The following is a 14,056-nucleotide window of genomic DNA, read 5'->3' on the forward strand; positions in this document are numbered from 1 at the left end:
CTCTCCCATCAGGACAAAGGAGTCTCTGGGGTGATGGACAGTGTGGCATAACGTGTAAGGACCATGACAAGCTGTGGACTCATACCAGCCACAGTCCAAGCCCCCACTCTGCTATTTGCCCTCTGTGTGACCTTGGGCATGTTATGAGTCTTTCTGAGCTCCGACCTTGCCTAGTTGAGATCATATATGTAAAAGTCTGGCACTTAGCAGGTATTCAGCAATGGGAACTGTTGGTGTCACCAAGTTCTTTTGATTTGCACAGTGGTTAGGACCTCAGGCTGCAGAGTCCCAGACCTGGCTTGAAGCCTGGCTCCTCCACACACATGCTGGACGACTGTGGGCAAGTTATGTAGCTTCTCTAAGCCTCAGTTTCCCCATCTGTAAAATGGGAATGACAGCAATCCTGCCTTTTAGGATTGCGGCAGAGGTTTAAGGGAGGTGATGCCTAAGAAGGGCCAGCACAGTGCCTGGCACATAGTGGGCTCCACGAAGGGCAGCTGCTGTCGGCTGGCACAGAGAGGGTGTCAGCTGGCCAAATGGGTCACCAGCCAGGAGCTTCCTGGAAACCCAGACTCCAGGCCTCAGCCTCCAGGCACCCTCCCACTCCGGGAGAAGTCAGGCCCGCAAGCATCCTGCCAGGAGATCCTGGGAGGATCTGCCGCCAGGAGCACGCGGCTGCCTAAGGAAAGATGGGGCTTTCAGAAGCCCCAGGCAGATGCTTTTAGAAGGGAAGTTTCTGAAAGACTTGCTTAAACCTCCGAATTTATGCCCACTGGGTGCCTAGAGAGAGAGCAAAATCTTGAGTGACAATTTATAAAGGTTTTGAAGGCAGGCACGAAGCCCGGCACCCGGTCCTAAGGGATCCTTCGGAATCACCTCAGCAGGCTCCCTCAAACGACTTGGGGAAAATTCAGAGCATGACAGACCAGGGGCTTGTTTAACTTGCGGAAAGTAAACACATCGCAGCCACTAACCCCAAACCATCGCGCTGCTCGTCCCGCCCACGGTGCTCCAAACACGCAGCCTGGTGGGAGACCAGGATGCAGCAAACGTGTCTGTCCCAGCACGGCAGGGCTCTTGGTGATTCCTTCAGTCAACCCGCAGCATCCTGCAGCCAGGAGTGGGTACCTTGGTCCCCATCAACGCTGGGAGGGAGGGGCTGGCACTTAGACCTACTGTTGATTTCTGGACTTGTCTCGCAGCCCTCTGTTCTCTGTCTTGTTTATCCTACTTGCTCTGGCCCCTGCAGCTCTCAGATCCAACTGGGAGCCCCGCTGGACCTGGCTTCACTCTCTGCCCAGCCTCCTCTCAGCATCTGCCTCCCCTGATGCTTCACTGCAGCCTCCTGAATTCCAAGTTCCTCCTTGCCTTGGAGGCACAAAACCTTTTATTTTGCCTAGAACAGTCTCTATCTACCGCCCATCCAAACACAGACAAACACATACATTCCCACCACCATGCCATAACTGACCACTCTATTCATCCCAGGAGGTTGGGCTGAGATGTCACATCCTTGGACTTGAACTTGCATAGCCTCCTGGCACCGCAGCTGCCTCCACAGTGCTTAACCCTAGGGAAGAGGTAGTTGCCCTATTGTCTGTCTTCACCGGGCTTTGAGCTGCCTGCAGGCAGGAACTCAGGCTCTCTTGCCCACAGAGGTCTCCCCAGGCCCAGCACGCTGCCTGGCACCTAATAGCCCCTCGAAAAACATTTTGCAAAGGGTCGAATAAGCAAATGAAGGGGAGGCTCCCAGCAGTTCTCAGGGAGAAAGCCATTCAGATGCGCAGAAATCAAGGCTTTGGGACATTCCAGGGACTCACTCAAGGTTTCAGAGCCAATAAGAGTGTGCAGGAGACTGGGAGCTCATGACTGTGGTCATGGGGCCTGGAGTGTCTGGTCCAGGGGAAGTGTGCAGTGCTGAACGCATGAATGAATGAATGCATGAATAGATGATGGAAGGATGGATGGATGGATGACACACATCCTAGAGAGGAACTGAGGCCTCTCAAATCTGGCGATCCAGTGCATTTTCCCCCTCCCACCTCCCCCTGAATATCCTTTTTCCTAGAAAGTTTCTTCTCCCCCAGTCAAAAGTTGATTTACCCTGAAGCTAATGAAGCTTAGGCTTCAGGGCCCCTCTTTGTACCGGGCCCCTTCCAAGGCCTTGGACTTCATTTCCAACATCATTTTAAATTTTGTACTCTGTTTCTTTTTTATTTGTTTGTTTGTTTGTTTGTTTTTGGCCGCACCATGCGGCTTGCAGGATCTTAGTTCCCTAACCAGAGATTGAACTAGGGCCCCAGCAGTAGCAGTGAGAGCCCTAACCACTGGTCCACCAGGGGAGTTCCCTGTACTCTGTTTCTTAAAAAGAGATCCCTGAATTGATAAGCTACAGGCCACACAATACCTGCCTCCACCTCTGCTCCCACCTCACCTGACTCATCTTGGTGTCAAGATTCAGCTCTAGGCATCCAGTCTAGGAGACCTTCCCTCGCCTCCCCCCATCCAGGCACAGCTGCCCTCAAGCGCTGAGCACGAATCCCATCCAGACGGCCATCACCACAACTGTACCACTTTACTGTTTGTTTCGATGCCTGTTTCTGTCTACGAGATTGTAAGCTCTTTGAGGGCAAAGCCTATACCCAGATTGGTCTACCCCCGTATCCTTGGTGCCAAGCTCTGTGTCTCGTACACAAGCAGTTAATTCTGTTAATTCAAGCAGTGAGTGAATGCGTCTGCCACTGCTTTCCTCACAGAATCCTAGAGTTGTCTGTTCTTGTCCATTTCAGACCTTTGCTCAGGCCAGCCCCTCCCCTGGAGCCCCTCCTCTCCTTTCCAGCCACTGGAATCCAACCCACCCTGCAGCCCCAGCCCAGGTGCACAAGCTGCCCTGGGTGCTCCAACGCTGCTCCCACCTTCACTCCCAAATAGGCCTCTCAGCACCTCTCCTTCTGCCTTTGATAACTTTTATTAGTGGTTTTAATGTGCAAAGTCTGGTTCTTCCATAAACTCCTTGGAAACCAATTCTTAAACCTCTTGCGTTTCCACCAGCGCCTTGTGCATTATAGGTGTGTGATAAATATTTGCTCATTGACTGAGGGGCTCATTAATAGTTTCAAATGCATATCAAACAAGAATTTTAAGTCAGTGTCTCTGTTCTTAAAGATCTCTGGGAGACAGTGGGAAAATGTGAATGGAATTCATAACGGGAACATTAAAATGGCATTTTAGTGTGGCAATATGGCCAGACTGACTAGTGTCCAGCAAAATTGACCCAAAAAGTTGCCAGAAAATTTTCCAGTTCCCTCAACTGCAATGCTATGGCCACAAGGTCGCCTCTCTCCTGTCTTTTGGGGCGCCCCCATCTTTGCAGGAGGCCGCGGCCTCTGAGCTTCAGCTAGCTGGGGCTTTTTCTCTGCTGTGGCGAGGCAGCTTGGATGCTGTGCCATTGGTCCCAAATGGCCAGCCACCTGGCAGTGATGTGGCCTTTCACTAATGTTGTACCTTGAAATCAAAGCGCTTCTGATTCTCCACTTTCATTCCTCTGGACAAAACACAAAAGATTTTGATCCACACAAAGAAATTTATCTTGTTCGCTTCTGTGTTCATTGGTCCCCCCCAATATGTATTGTTTGGTTCATATAAAAGATCAAAAAACCCCTCTTTCTAGCTCATTATGTGTTCTCTACAATGCTCTTGGTGAGCTATTCTCCCCCTGTGTGCCCTTCATGTTGACCTTTCTGCTCATTGACCCACATCAGTCAGTTTCTTGACCGAACCCTGATGTGCCTTTAAATTATTGGGTGGAAAAATACAGCTGTTTTCTTTATAAAGCACATTGACTTGCTTCTCTGAAATGCTGTACTTCGTTCCACAACGAGAGTGTAAGGGCTGGGCTGGGACTCTGGTCCACCGTGAGCTTAATTTTTGCTGGACCAAATCAATTCCGTTTTAAATCCTAAATGAGTTCATGCTGAGAAAAACACAACCAAAGCAAGCCCTTGGAAGGTAATGCGCCAGGGAAACAAAGCTTGTGCTGTGGTCAGTGATTACTCAACAAACCAGCCCCTACGCTAATCAGTTTATCTCTTGAATTATAGAGCCTCACTCTGTGGATTGCTAGAAATGCTTTCTATTTTTTTAAACTCCAACGTGGGTGAGGCTGGAGACAGATAAGCCCTGACAGAAACCAGCAAATGTATGGAACCTGGAACTAAGGAAAAGGAAACGGATTCAAAAGGGGGAACTTAAGATGGCCATAAGAGGTCCAGTGGTTAGGACTCCATGCTTCCACTGCGGGGGGCCTGGGTTCAATCCCTGCTCGAAGAACTAAGATCCCGCAAGACGTATGGCACGCCAATAAATAAATAAAATTTTTTTAATTAAAAAAATAAAATGGCCATAAAACGAATGGAGTCAGGGGACGGAAGCAAACAATGGATAGAGAAGCAATTAAACTAAACCATCTCATTTCTATAATCTTTGTATTACATTCAAGAGATCCTGGACTGTGGATGAACTAATAATGAATTCTCCACATGTTGATGTTTTTCTGGTCCAGCGTTTCTCAGCCTTAGCACTATTGGCATTTGGGGAGATGATTCTCTTTTGCGGGGCGGGTGCAGGCATCCTGTGCATTGTTGGATGGCATCCTTGGCTTCTACCCACTAGATGCTGGTAGCAGCCCCCTTCCCGGCTGTGATAACCAAAAGCATCTCCTGACATGGCCAGATGTTCCCTGGGGAGCAAAACTGCTCCCCCGCCCCAGTTGAGGACCACTGGTCTACTTCCAGAATGTCATAATCTCTTCCATAAGATAGTGTCATATTTAAATCAGTCTTCATTACATCCTTGAGAAGTAAACAAGGTAGTTATTAGCACCCATACTTCACAAATGAGGAAACAGGCTTGGACATTAAGCCACTTGACCAGGAACCCTCAAGAGAGCTAGAAACCGAATTGTTTTCACCCTTAGCCAGGGCGAGCCCACCTGCTTCAGGGCACACAGTTTCAGGAAGCATGAGATGGGGTGGGCAACAGTAATTTTCAACAAGAGCACAAAGTGGAAAAAGATAAGCCCTTGAGTGGATTCGTCTCATGATACATTTATAAGTTCAGATTTAAGACATTTACCTAAAGTCGATTGATGAGAATACAGTTGTCTTGAGGAACGGAAGTGTTAGAAGCAGGATAATGGAAAAAAACAAAAGTGCCCACGTATTAAGTGCCCTCCTGGGCCTGGCACACCTGTGTCATCTCATGGAACCCTCACAACTCCCCCATGGCTGGTGCCAACTGTAACAGCCCATTTTACAGAGAGGAAACTGAGGCTCAAAGGTAAATAACCTCACACGTGGCACAGCAAGAAAGCGGCTGAGACAGAACGTGCCCTGGGATCTGCCTGGCTCCATGGCCTGACATCTACACCGCCTTTGTCTCCAGTCTGGTGGCTGCAGTTTTACATCTGCCTGGGCTACCAACTTATTTTTTTTTATTAATTCTTATTGGAGTATAGTTGCTTTACAATGTTGTGTTAGTTTCTACTGTACAGCAAAATAAATCAGCTACACATATACATATATCCCCTCTGTTTTGGATTTCCTTCCCATTTAGGTCACCGCAGTGCATTAAGCAGAGTTCCCTGTGCTATCCAACTCATTGCTGTATCTTTTGTGGTGGTATGAAAACACCAGCTGCAGCCTGGAATTGTTTTCACAGTCCTCGTTTACACGGATTCAGGAGCTTGAAAGGAGAGTCAAGGGGCGATTTCATTTAAAGCTGAATGTTATCAACAACCAACAAATGCTCACATCCTGTTTTTGTTTTTTTAACAAGTAGGAAAGTCAGACAAGAAGCACCCAACACTTACAGTATATGCTAAAACCAACCAAAATGTAGTACGATTGTGACTGTGCCTTTGTTTCTTTTTGCCCAGCCAGCCAGAGGGTCCTGGAGCGATGGCCCAGCAGATGTGTCTGAGGTTTAACAGAGCCCGGTTCCCAGGGCCACAGCAATCACTCTGCACACTGGCCTCCAGAAACGGATTTACCTAGCCTAGAAGTCCAGCAGGGTCCGAGCTTGGTTCCAATCCTCCTGGTCTGTGACACATTCACTGCAGGACCAGCACAAACACAGAACCAACGCCCCAAAATGAACCAATTCAAATCATTGCTAACAAGCTGGTGGTCTCCACCGTTAGCATTTCATATAGAACACTTTTAATCGTGTTTCCTTCCCATTATACTTTTTAAACAGTTAAAGATGCATTTTCTTAACAAGCAGTTTGAATCAGACACTTTACGAGAACTCTGATGCTTCTAGAGACAGGTGAATGACTTGAAAACCACTGAAATTAGAAATAGGGGTTTGGGGCTTCCCTGGTGGTGCAGTAGTTAAGAATCCGCCTGCCAACACAGGGGACACAGATTTGAGTCCTGTTCCGGGAAGATCCCACATGCCTCAAAGCAACTAAGCCCGTGCACCACAACTACCGAGCCCGCATGCCACAACTACTGAAGCCCACGCACCTAGAGCCCGTGCTCTGCAACGAGAGAAGCCACCGCAGTGAGAAGCCTGTGCACTGCAATGAAGAGCAGCCCCGGCTTGCCGCAACTAGAGAAAGCCCGCGCGCGGCAACAAAGACCCAACGCAGCCAAAAATAAATAAATAAATAAAATTTTAAAAAAAGAAATAGGGGGTTGAAATTTTGTCCACAGGACCAGTCGTAAATCAAGAAAACTTTGTCTTTCAAATACAGGAAAAGTGGCCTAAATTCTACTATGAGCAGCCCTTGAGCCTGGAAGATTCTGGAAGGTGCTGGAAGCCACTGCTGACCTGTTCATCCAGGACTCAGAATCCTTCCTGGAGGAACGGCCTTCCCGCCACTGATCTGAGAGGAGTGTTCAGAAGGGGGCTGAGCTCATCCCCCAGGAACCCGCATTCTGAGGTCTTCATTAACGTTTCAAAGCCAAAGCCCCCCTTTTTTAGAGGGACAAAGAGGAAGGCGGGCCCCTCCTCCAGCAGATCTGTCCCACCCACCCACTCCGGGTAGTGGTAAAAAGCCTGGGCGGGAGCAGGTCTCCTTTCTGAACCGACCACAGGGCTGGGCACTGCTGCAGCCCCTGCTTGCTCGCCCTTGCTCACCGGAGGATGTGCCTGGGTGCCAGGAAGCTGGAAGCTTTGATTTAAAAAGAAGAAAAAACAAAAAAAGGACAGAGAGAGAAAGAGTTGCAGGGATCGACAACCCTGTAGCTTTCCCTAGAAAAATGAAAGCTGCCCACCAGCCTGCCGAGACTGGGTCCTTAAGATGGGCAGCTCAGTTTCAGCCCCCTTTCCTTGTGTTTTACTTTCTCCAGTTACATTGTAAATTGAACGAAAAAGGATCTGAGCAATCAAAGGCATATTCTCTGCAATACATAGCGGAATATAACATTTTCCCATTTCACTCAAACGTGATAAAAATACTGACCTACGCTGGGCTGTGTGCCCGACGGTGTGTTTGTCTGCCCGCCTCCTTTGCATTTGTGTCTACCTGCGTGCCGATGTTCACCAGCATCAATGTTTATTAGAGATGTTAGGCTCTTAGTGTGGCTGAGTGTGGTTGCCTAATTTTGTAGAGCATCCAATTTGGACACACTGGCTCTAAATAAATGCTTCCCCGTGATGACGATGATAAGGATCCCAGCAGCGGCGCTGAGTCTTAGGAAATAGAACTCGGGTTGGGGTGAAAATCTATGAACGCTTAGGATCTAAGGAGGGTTGAGTCATCTGGTCCCGGAGGGCTGAGTTTCTCCTAATCTCCACCCCTGATCAGAATCTACCTTTTCACCCTTCAAGGTCCAGTTTCAGGACTGTTCCTTTATAAAGCCTTCTGAGTCGTGCTCAGGGCTTCCTCCCCCCAAATCTGAACCTTTCCGGGTAGTGCAGAAACTTGAAACTTACAGGGGGGTGACCCATGACATTGCTTGTCTTATTATCTGTGTGTGTGTGTGTGTGTGTGTGCGTGCGCACGCGCGTGCACAATAGTAAGAGCTAATGTTTCCTGAGAGCTTTCTTGGATGCAGGGGCTATGCTAAGCAATATATATGTCATACATATGAAATACATATATATAATGATATATATAGATATTCTGTCTCTCCAGCTAAATAATTAACTCCTTATGGGCAAGAGCTAAGTTCTGAACTTGTTTCTATGCCCCCAAGAGAGCTTAGGATGGTGCAGAGTACTCAGTAAACATTCAATAAATATTTCTTGGCTGTCAACAAATCCCAAGAAATTAGTAGAGTTCACTCTGGAAGGAATGTTGAGTGAAACAATAATGGAATCGGATTCATCGATGAACATTTTTTTGACTGCCTGATGTACAGGTATAACCAATCTGGGTTGTCATTCATTAACTAATTGTGTATCGCGGCCAAAGAGCATGGGTCTGGAAGTCAGGTGACATAAATCTCATCCCACTTCTGTGACCGGGTCAGGGTAGTGCCTTGGGCGAGTCTCCTCCCCTCTCTGGGTCTTAATAGCCTCAAAAAAGGAATTGGACTAGATGGCTGTAAACCTCCTTCCAACCCCAGAAGGATGTGATTCCATAGCTCTACCTACAAATGCACACGCTTCCTGTTTGTGACATAAAGCCCCACAGAAAAACAAAGTCGGCGAGAAATTATGAAAAACATCGGGTGCCGTGATCATTTGCACCCTCTAAGGATGCTCAATTCAATAAATTCCACCCCTGTACCCAGCCTGCCTCTCCAGGGCGACAGAAGATTCAAGGCTGTCAGTGGAGCAAACCAAACAGTCTCTCCCCATAATTGTATTGACAGGATATCAGCCGAGTTCCGATGGCAGGAAGGGTGCACCCTGACAGGTTCTGTAAAGGAGCCTTGAAGGCTATTGTAGCAGGATCCTCTGTTGAGTCACAGAGTTCTGGGGAAATGAGAATCAAGCAGGGAGAAGCTTGGCTCTTTCTCTATTTAATTTTATTCTTCCCAGAGAGTCACATTTGAAGGAAAACTGGCTAACCACACGACACTTTATACAATAGAATAGATGCCCTTTCTAATGGAAAACATTTACATATTTTTGTGACCACATTAAAACATGGAGCTGATTCAATCAGCCCCACTCAATAGCCAGTTGGCTTGGTTTTAAATGAGGCAAAGAGTTGTTGAGCTCTTGCTGATACAATATCTGCTTGGATGTCTGAGGTTTTCACTTTTCACTTGGTTACGGTGGCATCTTGCAGACATGTTCTTGAATAACTGATGCGTGTACGTCCCGGTAAATTCCATGGGTGTGAAACAGCAGTGTTGTGTTTGTTCAGGCAGTGTGTCTGCATTTTAAATGAAAAAAAAAAACAATCCAGATCCTATTCACTGGAGAAAGCAAATCTGAGCAACAGCCCCCCAACATGGGGGAGTAAATGACTCTTTCTAAGGTGCTATGTTCCCCCAATACAGATGCAACCTTCAGATTCAGACTGAGACAAAACCAAAATAGACTTCAGTCCCAATCATTCTCCTGCAGACACCCCAGGCAGAGGGCACTCCCACCTCTGCTGCACACAATGAGAACTCGCACAGAAACAAGGGTTTGAAAATCTGGGATTGTGAAACTGACATGCCACAGTCAAGAAATCCACAAGCCACGCCTCAACAGAAATTTCAGCGACATATTATTTTTAAAAAGCTTTTTTTAAAGGCTCCACCATCTTGGATACTTTCAATCTTCTTTTCTTGGGAGCTGAAAACCTCAAAGTTTTTTTCATCATTTAAATTTCCTTTAAAATAGAGGAAGCTTTTTGGAGTGGTAAAAGTAAAGCTGGGCGGGGAGCCAGGGAACGTAGCTTCTACCCCCAGCTCTGCCAGGACCTTGCACAAAAAACCCACCACAGACAGCCTCAGCGTCCCCAGTGTAAGGAGGGGTCTGGAGAAGGTAACAATCAAGGTTACTCCTTGCTCTCAGTGTTTCTGCAGCTTTTACTTAGGCCAGATTTTAGTAGAAAAATCTGGTAGCGGTGGTCAGTACTGAAATGTGGACATAATCTTAACTGCTACTGAAACTACCTTACGGCCCATCAAGAACTGGAGGGAGGAAAGTAAGAAGGAAAGACCTGCTTTCCTGACAGGAAACAAGCTGGGCACGATCACCAGGGCGCCCCCTGCTGCTTGAGCCGAGTCACCGCTGACGGGGCAGCCCTTCTCTGTGTCTCATGCTCTGAAGACAGAACCCTCGGTGGTGGGTCAGTGTCTCCTGCACATTTTCCAACCCAAAGTTCCAGTTCAGGAATCAGGACTGAATTCATCTGGAAGCTGTTCAGCTAGTGCCATCCGGAGGCCAAATACTGTCCTTCTTGATATGCAGCACGAGCAAAAGGAAAAAAGGGAGGGGAAATTTTTACTTATAGATGTATGTTATACATGTTAAACACATGTATATTGTACATACACATGTGTGTGTATGTGTGCATATATATGTAAAGTGTATGTGTATATACAATATGTATATATCTATGCATATACCTATATGTATGTATGTGTCTCTATGGATATATTATAGCTTGGGGTGGGCATCACACTTAATTCACCATGGAGAATAACTCCATTACGCTGTCCATTTTGTATTTAAGTAGGAAGGAGTTGGTCCACCAGTAACTGCTTGAGTAAGGGCAATGATCAGAGGTGAGGAAATTGATTCTCCCCTTGATCCCAGAGTGGTGAACCCCATCTGTCTGTGCCATCTGTCCTCTGAGAGTGGCTCTTCTCACCTAGAAATAAGTGAAGGACTTTGCTCCACTTTGGGAGGCCTAGGAAGGGGAGGTGTTAGATGGAAGGGTGCCTAGTGTGATAAGCCAGCTTCTCCCAGCTGCTGGCCCAGGAAAGAGTTTGGGTAGGGCAAGAGGAGAGAATCCGTGTTTTCATAGGAGCCAGTTAACTCAGCTAATTCTACCACGATGTTAAGAAAGCCCAGGTTCCCTGTACGAAACAAACAAACAAAAAACTAACAACAACCAAAACCTCTGGGCTCTAAACAGCTCCTGGCGTTCAGATAAATAATTGTTACTGAATCCACGGTTATCACCTGCGCCTTCCACCCCCGGAATCTGGGGAACTGCGCGCATTTTTAAAGGCACACTGCCCTCCAGTGGCGCAAGGTAAAATTGCTCCTGACCAGCTTCCCAAGCGCCAAACTTCAACTTGACCTATCCTGGGGCCCCGGAAAGGCGCGTTGATGCCACGCCAGCGTTGGGTGAACACCAGTCCCGAAACGTAACTAATGTAAGGGAGCGTGCGATCAAAGAGAAGGCGACCTAGTTGGAAACCGCGGCTCCCTCGCTCGTTTGTGCCTGTGGGACCCCTGGGGCAGAGATTCGCGCTTTTTGCCTCAGGGTCGTAATTCTGGTTAAGAGTATGATTGGGTGGAAATTAGCGTGTGAAGTGATGCTTCCAAGAGACGTACAGGACACTTGCTACATAACAGCAGCCCAGGCGTGCAGGGGAATCGGGAGAGGCGGCCTGCACCCTGCGAGGGCTGGCAGGTGGTAAGGACGCAGTCTGGGTGCTGCTACCTGTCTGTCACCCTGTGGGTTCACCCTGCGTGAATACATAAGCAAAGAGCCGCCAACTCGCAGGGATTACCTTATGCAATCTTCCCAATCACTCCCTTTAATGAGTGCCATTATCATCCCACTTTGAGGATGAGGAAACTGAGGGTCAGCGAGGCGATGCGGCCTGCCCGTGACCGCCCGGGGGTCCAGGTCTGTCTGGACCAGAGCTGGAGCTCCCAGTGCCAGGCTCGGAGCGGAGCGGTGGGGCCGGGGCAGGACGGGGGGAAACCCCCGGCCGCGTGCGTGCCCAGTGAGGGGACGAGCGCAAGAGGGTGATGAGCGTGGGGACGGCTCACCTTGACGATGAGCGGGTTCTGAAACATGGAATCTCGCACGACCCCCAGCCTCTCGTTCTCCATGCCCGGTTGGATGTCGGCCACGGTCAGGGGCCGCCGCGGGGGTGGGCAGATCTGGCTGACCGTGCGGCGCACCGGCGGCTTCTTCTTCCATCGCGTGGGGTCGTGGCGGGAGGTCCTGGCTTCTGGCATCCTGGGGGTCACGGGGAGTCGGCCAGCCGGCTGGATCCAGCGCGCTTCTCAGGTGGGGGGCCGGTGCGGAACTCCGAGGGGCCCTCTGCCAGTCCCGGGACGCACCACCCGGACGCCGGGGTGGACACCGGACGCCGGGCTCCCTCCGGAGGGAGGCGCCCCCACCTCGCGCAGCCCCCTCGTTGCAAGGAGCAGTAAGACCTACATAAGCCCCTCTGGTTCCTGAGAGCGTCTTCTGGGCGCCGCGCTGCGGATTCGAAAAGGAGAGAAAATCAAGACCACCCCTTGAGGAAGAATGGAACCGTCCGTTTCCATGGCGACAGGACGCCAAGGGCACAGGAACAGGGCTGGTCGATTTACTTTCAGGAAACTTTTTGGCGGCCATCTAAGTGGACGTGTTTCGAGTTTTCTTAAGTAGACCTGAGAAAAACCCAAGAATCACCACTGGGCTGTGTTAAAAGCGACGGAGTTCTAGAAGGCCATTTACACTTGACTTCCAGGTCAAAGACCCACCCCACCCCCCACTCACCACGACCCCTCTCGCCGCCCCTTCCCACTTCTCCCAACGACACACACACACACACACACACACACACACACACACACACACACCACACAGACACCACACACACACACACACACACACACACACACACAGCCCGGGGCAGAGCGTTACGTGTTTCAGAATGAAATAGAAATCCACATTCCAAGCCTGACGTTACTGCTAATCCACTGGGTAATCTCAAATTAGTCACCTTTTGGGTCTTCAGTGTTTTCTTCTGTGAAGTGGGTAGGGGGGAAAGTCTAGAGTTGAATGAAATCAATGGTACCCAACTTTGTGCAACAGAGTAAAGGGAAGTTGCAAAATACAGATTCACTGAATCAGAATATCTGGAAATGGGATCTGAGAATCTGTATTTTAATCCTTCTTCCCCTTTGGATTTTTTTTTAAGTTCAAAGCTATGGAAACTTTGAAAGAAGAGTACAATGAAAACCCATATGGACTTCACCTAGATTGACTGGTCCTTAGTATTTGCCACGTTTACTTTCTGTGCGTGTGTGTGTGTGTGAACATGCACGCATACACATTGCTAAACCATTTTGAAAAGATCTGCAGACAGTATCATATCTGACCCTAAATACATGTATCTGCCAGGAACAAGGACATCCTCATACAGAACTACAATGCTATGATGTCTATGGATTTTAACGTGATACAATAATGGTGCCTGATATGCAGTCTGTATGCAAAGTTGGAAATCTGCACGTTTTAAGAGCTTCCCGAGTGATTGGTGCAGTGTTTTGGGAACCACTAGCCTGGACGATCCCTAGTCTGCCTTCTAGTCCCAGCCTTTAGTGCGGTCATTCACCCATCATTATCATCGTCATTAAATGTGCAAATATCCACAAGGCTCTGGGTAAGGGGTTCACCACAGAGAAGGTGCACAGACAACACACCTGCACTTCAAGGCCTTGCACAGCCACAGTGGACAACACCAGCATTACCTTTCCAGAGCAAATCAGACAGACTCCCCACTGTCCATCCAAGGCCTGAAGCGGCCCTTGGGTGGTGACAGGTGTATGATGTACGCTTTATGGTTTCTCTCGTCTGCTTCACTTTCAGACTTTCCCATAAATGCGCGCTGTGCACTTTTTAATCAAAGCTGCTTGGCAGCTCACACAGAGGAAGCGAGGTGGTGCAGCGAGGCGCAGGATACTGGAGTAGTGGAAAGATCACAGGGTTGAATCCTAGCTGGGGCCACATAAGTTCCCCTGTGACAAATTACACGAGGCCCTAGTTTTCTCATCCACAAAGTAAGGCTGATATTACCTAAGAAAGATTTCCTACAACAGGGGGTGATTACAGGATTCCATGAGAAATCTCTTTGCTGGTGTGATTGTGTTCACTATGCAGTAAGACTAAAAGTTTGAGGGGCATGTATACTGGCCTCGACTTGAT

At 48.6% G+C, this 14,056-nt stretch overlaps 1 protein-coding gene across 1 annotated transcript in view; it reads right to left on the bottom strand.

Moving 5' to 3' along the window:
• Window positions 1–12,203, bottom strand: part of CFAP77 (cilia and flagella associated protein 77) — a gene marked incomplete at its 3' end in the record, with an annotated part of 134,199 nt that extends 121,996 nt beyond the window's left edge. The window contains exon 1 of the mRNA XM_082657516.1: window positions 11,905–12,203. Coding sequence (XP_082513642.1) covers window positions 11,905–12,096 — 192 coding nt within the window. The 5' untranslated portion in view covers window positions 12,097–12,203. The remainder of the gene's footprint in view (window positions 1–11,904) is intronic.
• Between the last annotated feature and the right edge of the window lie 1,853 nt (window positions 12,204–14,056).

The sequence above is a fragment of the Grampus griseus genome (genome assembly GCF_964374135.1).
Source record: "Grampus griseus genome assembly, chromosome: 6".
Lineage (NCBI taxonomy): Eukaryota > Metazoa > Chordata > Mammalia > Artiodactyla > Delphinidae > Grampus > Grampus griseus.